This window comes from Girardinichthys multiradiatus, chromosome 12 (genome assembly GCF_021462225.1).
Source record: "Girardinichthys multiradiatus isolate DD_20200921_A chromosome 12, DD_fGirMul_XY1, whole genome shotgun sequence".
Taxonomy (NCBI): domain Eukaryota; kingdom Metazoa; phylum Chordata; class Actinopteri; order Cyprinodontiformes; family Goodeidae; genus Girardinichthys; species Girardinichthys multiradiatus.
Window position 1 is genome coordinate 17,061,382 of NC_061805.1, and position 8,008 is coordinate 17,069,389.

The window sequence follows — 8,008 nt, forward strand, 5'->3', positions numbered from 1 at the left end:
TAAGATGTCCAGAACTGATCCAGGACCGGAGACGCCTTTTCTAGCGAAATTATGGAGTGAATAAAACCGTAAAGGCCAACTTTTGATTGAATTAAGAGATAGTGATGAAATATTTGAGAACATATAAAGGAAATAATTCCCCAAAAGCCACATTTACTAAAATGAAAATATCCCTGATTAAACCAAAGAGATTTTGTGGATCAGCTCTTAATTCTTTACATGTTACCACTGTTAAAAACTTAATGCAGTTTTTCTATTAAACTTTTATACAATTTTATTTTTCTTACAATTGTAGTTCAGGGGAACATCTGGTAGATTTCAGATGAGTGGGATAACGTAAAAAGGGATTCAACTGACAACTTAAAGCAGACAACTTTTTTTGACTACATGTCAGTTTTTATGACTCAACTTTCACAAATAATGAGAACCTTTACAGTCAATTATTATACAGTTATTTAGAACATCAAATGGCCTGCCTATCAGAGCGTTTATTGATGTAACTTGTATAATCATCTAATAGCAAAACCCATATGTAATATTTACTGGTAATGAGCCTGATTTTCTGGGCTTGATGCCATTGCATCTGAGTTCAACTGAAACCTGCTACCAGCCAACATTTTTTACTAGTATGACGATTAGATTTTTTAAAGAGGAAATGATTTTGTTATCTCTTTAACTAGCTCCTTGTTTCTGTCAGTTTTGTTGCTTGGATAATTAGAACTATTACACCCACTGACATAAGGATAGGAAAGCTGGGTCAGTCAACAGAGGGAAAAAAATGTATTCAGCTCACAAGTGCTCAAGTGACCTCCTGACCTCAAGTACCTCCTGTAGGCTGTAAGACAAATATACAGAGTAGAGTGTTTTCTATCAGTTAATTTCTGAATTAAAATCTGACAAAAATATGAAGACCTATATGAATCTAAAATGTTGTCAGTTTTGAAGAGTTTTACTAAACTTTGCTTTGTACCTAGTCTGATTCTGTTTTTATGTTTCTGGTGAATAGAACTGGACGCATTAATAATGAATTTTTATTTTGAAAGCAAACCCTGGTTCTGTTTAAAAAACAAACAGCAAACACTGTACAACTTGTTTGCAACTTTACAAAATATATTATGGACTGCTGTTTGCACCCTAATAATCCTAAACTTTCTATTTACATTACTTCATTGAGAACTTTTTTGCCAAGTATTTCCTCTAGAGCAGTGTTCACTTTGCAGATGTAGAAAATCAGTCAGTGTTAGGCCTCTCTGCATCTGCAGGGGACTGCTGTGGGGCTCCTCATCCAGCAGGCAGAGGGAAGGGCTAAGAGAGGGGCAGAGGGTGGAGAAGGAGGGGGAGAGTTGATAGATGTTTTACTGTTGGGGGAGGATAAGGAGGAGGAAGAGGGCAGGGGGTCGTTCTGGGAGGGAACCAGTGGTGTAGAGGGCCGAGTTTAAAAAGGCAGACACCGCCAGCAGCCTCTCATTCTCAGTTGCCCTTTGCTCCAGCAGCAGCAACAGACCTTTTTTTTTGCTTTGACTCTCCACTGGGGACTGTACAGGACTCTTATCTCTGCTGAGGATTTTTGTTTTGTTTTGGCACTACATCATGGAGGCCACCAATGGGGAATATGTTGACAGTTATGAGTATTACGATGACAATGAAACTGCTTGTGACTACTCAGAGTGGGAGCCCTCTTACTCTCTTATCCCAGTGCTCTACATGCTGATTTTTATCCTGGGCCTGTCAGGTAACGGTGTGGTCATCTTCACGGTGTGGCGATCCAAGTCTAAGCGCCGGGCCGCAGACATTTACATCGGGAACTTGGCCCTTGCTGACCTCACTTTCGTTGTAACCCTACCTCTCTGGGCTGTGTACACAGCTTTAGGCTATCACTGGCCATTTGGTGTGGCTCTGTGCAAGATAAGCAGCTATATTGTTCTGGTCAACATGTACGCCAGTGTCTTCTGCCTCACCTGCCTGAGTTTTGACCGCTACCTGGCCATTGTGCACTCCCTATCCAGCAACAAGCTGCGCTCCAGAGGCACCATGCTGGCATCCCTAGGTGCCATTTGGTTCTTGTCTGGCCTCCTGTCTGTACCCACACTGCTCTTTAGAACCACTGTGCATGACATCAACAGCAATCAGACCACATGCGCCATGGACTTCAGCCTGGTGACCATAAACAGGGGGCACGAGACCCTTTGGATCGCTGGTCTCAGCCTGTCCTCCTCTGCCTTGGGGTTTCTCCTGCCCTTTTTGGCCATGACCATCTTCTACTGCTTCATTGGCTGCACTGTCACTCGCCACTTCAACAACCTGCGCAAGGAGGACCAAAAGAAGAAGCGCCTGCTCAAGATCATCACCACACTAGTGGTGGTTTTTGCTATCTGCTGGATTCCCTTCCATGTGCTAAAGAGCCTGGATGCCCTCTCCTACCTGAATCTCGCCCCGAGCTCCTGCGGCATCATGCGTTTCGTGCTGCTGGCTCACCCCTATGCCACCTGCCTGGCCTACGTCAACAGCTGCCTCAACCCGTTCCTGTACGCCTTCTTTGACCTGCGCTTTCGCTCCCAGTGCTTGTGCCTGCTCAACCTCAAGAAGGCCATGCACGGCCAGATGACCTCCATGTCGTCCACTCTCAGTGCCCAGACTCAGAAGTCGGAGATTCAGTCTCTGGCAACCAAAGTTTAGAGACTAAGAAAAGCAATGAAGCATGGCTGCAAGACAGTCCCAGCTCTAACCAATGGAACACTTGTTAGTTATGTGCCGGTTGTTTAAAGCTGGTAAGGAGACATGAAATTTGAACTTTTACTGCCTTCAGTCATGAATTCCAATGTATGCCCATCCTATTCTGTAATGAGAAGTTGATGCTCTGTGTGTTGTGTGGACTTACATTGCTGGAGCCAGCTGGCTGAGCTCTTTGGCTGCACTGGTCCTCCAATTCTCAGAGAAAAAACTCTATATTTTGTTGTTTTGTCTCCACAGGAGTTTTGATTTGTAAACTGAAACCTATATACACTGGATGAAACATATGACTGTACAGTATTTTCATACCCTTCTTGTCCACATCTGTTGCTGTTTTGTTTTCTAAGCACTTGTCAGGATTTAGTGAGCAGGGAGATCAAACAGAAAGCCTGATGGCAGATGGAGGGAAGTGTAAGAGGAGAAAAGGTGTTGCAGCTTAATTATATAGTTTGTGGAGTAGAAACAGAGGGGGGGGGGTGGGTAGGAGAGGGGCATGTGGTGGTTGACAAATGTTGTAGAACAGGAGCAGGTCGGGGTGGGGTGGTTGGAGAGGGGTTTTTGGTGTAGTTGCCGCACTAAAAGTAGGGAAATGCAACCTTAAAAATGTTTCACACTGATGTATATGTTGTATTTTTTGACACCACTGTAACTAACTACTGCATTAAAGACCTGTGCTCCAAACTTGGATTCCTTAGACTTAATGAGTGTGTGTGTTTTATAAGTGTAAAAATTTCAAAAGAATGACAAGGGAAAGTTCTGATACCAAATGTAAATATTTAACCTGCAGTTTCACGTCAGTTTCATTACCTCATCCTGTTATTTTAGTGTCAAGTATCCCCCGAAGGGTCAAAGCTTTGTTATGAATTAGTCTTGCATTGGGTTTACACCTTCAGACTAATAGATTTCTAATCTCTATTGATTCACAGCCAGTACCCAGACTGTAACCGGATTATGCAAAGCATCATACATCATGCGATTGTGTATTCGATACTCAGCTGTGATTTCCACCAACTATGGGGCTTTAGCTGTTTATGATACAGTCCTGTGGGTCTCCATTAAGGGTATCGACAGGTCTAAAACCAGAAGGAGCAAGGCATTCTTGTGTTCTCAATTATAGATGCAACTGACAAAATAAATGGTTTCCAAAGTACCTAAAAGTTGCACAAAACAGTGTTTTTACTATCACTAAAAGTCTAAACATCAAGTCAAGAATATCCAAGATTAACATATTCACAGAATAAAATAAAATTACCAAAGAGGGACTCCCCTTGAGTGTCATTTGTTTTGACAGCGAGGAGTTCTGTTGGACATAATCAGCATTTAAGACATGGCAGAGGCAGGGGGAAGTGGGGCTCTGATCTTGGCAGAAGCTGGGCTGGAGAACAAGTCAATATTTGTCCTTGCTGACAGGAGATTGCAGTTAGCAGCTAGCATGAGAGAAAGAGAGGGTGTGGTGGTGTGTGAGGGGTGGAGGGGTGTACTGCAGATGCTTCAACATACAGAGTAACAAGACAAAAAACACAAACTGTGGCGGAGGTGAGAAAGCTGGGCAAAAACACACTGTGCACCAGAGCTCTAAAAGTATCAGCATCTGTAAAACAGATAAAAGACTCAAGATTTATTGTGTTTCGGTGTAGGTCATATCATGTGTTACCTGTACTCCATCTTGGAAAGAGGGGAGCTGATTTGCTCTCTAGGTATACCACAGGAGGGTTATAATGATGGATACAGGAACTGCAGTATATTTATCACGTGCATGTAAAGAATCTACACTGCTCCGACACACACTTCCTCTTCATATAGTTCAGCAAGACACCCCTTTGCAGTCTTTCTCCAGCATGGAAATTATCATGCAAAGTTAGGGATCCTAATAAGAACTAAGACCCCTTGTACCAGTTTTCACACAGCATATTTATACCAAAAAAGCGCATATTATCTCATATCCGCAAATAAATGTGGATATAAGCAAAGTAAAATCAGGAGGAGTTAATCATGCATGTTGAACTAGTCAGACATGTTGTGGATGTAGTCGGGATGAACCGGCCTGGCAGCTTGTCAGATGCAGTTAGCAAACAAGTTCTCTTTCGGAGAATCTACTCAAAACACCATCTGACCAAAGCACCGGGGGTCCTTGGGGGACAATGGCAGCACAAATACAACTGTTGCATTAGGCCGCTGGGTTCATCAAAATGTTGTCTGCACTCGTTTGTTCCCTGAGGGCCTGTTTCTATGTGTGCTAAGAGTTTGGACTGGTTTCACAGTATGTTTGAAATGTTCATTTTCTTACAGAAAATATGCTGGTCCCTGACAATTATTATTATTATTATTATTATTGTTGTTGTAATTTATTAAATATAAATAAAATATGAATTTACGTTCAACATACAACTTGTACATTTTTAAGCCTTTTTTTGCATGTAATAAATTAAAGACATTATATTTAGTTTGATTACCAACTAATATAATTATACAATCATGAGAGCTCATTGCCTTAAGAATTTGTTTTACTGTCCTAAATCTGGTCTGTGTTCCTATAAATCAGGTTAGAACCTAGAACAGAAAGCAGAATGGACTTCACTTCTCTCCTAATTGATAAGGTTGGGAATGCATATTGTTTTAATGACATTTGTTGGTGCTTAGTTGTTGGTACTTCACAACAGTAAATTCTGATTGGGGCTGTTTTGAGTCACACACATAATGGGATGGTCCAAACTTTTTGAAGTAAGATTCTTTTTTTCATCTTCAGTTTATTTTAAACTAGTAAAGAATAAACACAAAGTAGGTTTTGCAATAACAGCAAGGGTTGGGGGGGTTAAATAAATATGCGCAAATAAAGCAAAATACATGACAATATTGCTCCAACTTTGTTGATTTAGTTCAAACATCCAAAAAGATTTTGTTAATATCTTACCTGAGTTAGATAACTCATTTTTAGTGTCTTCATTTATTGTAAATCCAGAATAGTTGGTCCTGCAGCCTGAAGCTAACCCATTGTCCAAGAGGCACCAAGAGCAAAGTAGACCAAAAGAGTTCTATCATATTAAAACAACTCCAGATTGTTAAAAGTCATAGCAGTTAATGCAAACTATATTTAAAGAACCTTTAAGTCATTGTAGATATTGTATTCGGTTGTGGTTTACACAGAAGCTGAAGATTATTTACATGGAAAATTCAGAATCAACTTTATTGGGCAAGATTGTGTGCACAAACAAGGAATTTGACTTCGGTTCCACGCGTTCCACACAGGAAGATCTTCAGTGACGTATCGCCTCCTACACCCGTTTCCACTAAAAATAATGATCAACAAATGCAAAATTTTAAAATGTTTTAAGGTTCATAAAATTGCATTAGCATAAACAACTATGACGTTTTGAGACTGGAGTTGCCTTAAGACAGCCTGCTTTGTTCTTCACCCTTCATAGACTATCTACCTTCATCGTCTGAACTGACTGTTATGGATTTAAACAAAAATGAAGAAATCAACAGAGATATCTACTGAAAAATAAGATATTAGCTGCTGATATTCTTTAAGAACAATCCTAAACTATCCCTTTAATTTGGTGAGCCTACTAGAAAAATAAAAATAACCTGTATTCTTTTAATCTCACCTTCAGTCTGTATCTCTAAACTGAAGCACAGAAGAATGAAGCAGCCCTCAAAGTGCCTGCTCGTGAGTGCTGCTGTCAGTGTGAGCTGCCACACCCAGATGGGACATCTGAACCAAAACACAGCTGCTGTCCTTTCCTTAGATCTCCCTGCTGTTCCATCCCACCCAAGCAGTAACAAATGCACCCCATGTTACTGTATGTGTGTGTTAGCATGAACGTGTAAACAGAGACCCGACACATTTCTCGGACTGTCAACGCTAACCCTACTTTCGCTATAGCATTCATCCACCTGTTGTCTAATGATAACCCACAGAGAATATAAACTAACCCATGAACGCTGTCTGCTCTCTATGGAATATGCTCAGGGACATGTTTTGCTGAAGACTCAGAATCAAATAGAAGGTTGAACCCAGAGCTTACATCAATATACAGATGATGTATAAGGCTCCCTCCTCTATTTCTTCTCCTTCATCTCTGGCTGCCTGTCATACCTGTGAATCTGGTGCTTCTACTGGAGAAGAGACCCTGGAGGAGGGGTGGCTGTGCTGAACAGATCCCCCTGTCTTTATTTGGAACAATACAAGCAGAGGGATCTTAATCACAACTCTTAATTTGATATTTTTTTCTGTGTTCTTAAGTTTTCAGCATTTTTTTAGGAGACAGAGCTTGAATGAAAAAAGTGCCTGTTTACTTTATTGCTTCACACCAGAGTTTGGAAAACAAATTTAAAATCAAGTGTGCGTACGAATGTAAAGTTAGATGTAATATAATGTAATTTTGTATGTGTTTTAATACACAAAATTGGACTATAAGGTTTATTTGGTGCAGAAGGTAAAACATAAACATGCCAAATCAGTAAAAGTTGGTTGGTCAAAAGTATATAAAAAAGATGTTCCTTATTGGATACAGATAAATGTTTTAAGGTATTTGTTTAGCTTAAATATCTGCTTTTCTTATATGTTTACTGTATTTTGTCATCATTTATGTCTAGGAAATCTAGGAAACTCTTGATAAACATGTCAGATTTCATGGAAATGCCCTTGCTTTTATCCACACAAATTAACTGACAGTTCTGTGATGACAAACTGTACGCAGGATTAAGGCTTGCTTCTGCTGTTAATACTGTACCATACTGTTTAATGACATGAGGTGTCTGAGTCCAACCATGACTGCGGGACCAGTCTAGACAGCAGAGCCCCTGATCTACCAAAACAAGTCAGTCCACCCTGAACAAAAAACCTGGAAATGTTTTCCTTCCCACCCTCTTCAGTAACAGCATATTGCAGTGCCAATAAACATTTTAAAGGTCTTTTCAGTCTTTTTTTATCTAACATAACCTATTCTTCTCAGGTATGATCATCTAACTCCATGACTCCAGTTTTAACAGTATTTTATAAAACACATATTCCTTGAACATTTACACATTTTGTCACATTACTGCCTCAAACCTAATAAATGTTTTTTGGGCTTTTGCCCGATAGACTAAAAGTGCATAGATGTTAAGTGAACAGAGTGTCATGCAAATTTTTTAAAATGTTTTCCAAATAAAAATCTAAAAAGTTTGAGAATTGGATTCTCAATTGAATTTAGGTCAGAACGTTGACTAGGCCATTATAACACACAAACATGTTTTAAGCGCCACACTATTCCATAGTAGTCTAGCTGTATGG

At 40.1% G+C, this 8,008-nt stretch overlaps 1 protein-coding gene across 1 annotated transcript; it reads left to right on the forward strand.

Moving 5' to 3' along the window:
• Positions 1-1,457: 1,457 nt before the first annotated feature.
• On the forward strand, positions 1,458-3,411 carry aplnra (apelin receptor a). The gene has a single exon (XM_047381731.1). It carries the CDS (start codon positions 1,591-1,593, stop codon positions 2,674-2,676), a length of 1,086 nt encoding a protein of 361 aa, XP_047237687.1. The 5' UTR covers positions 1,458-1,590; the 3' UTR covers positions 2,677-3,411.
• The last annotated feature ends 4,597 nt before the right edge of the window (positions 3,412-8,008 follow it).

Coding starts and splice junctions, on each gene's coding strand:
- aplnra (XM_047381731.1), top strand. CDS start 1,591: ATGGAGGCCACCAATGGGGAATATGTTGACAGTTATGAGTATTACGAT.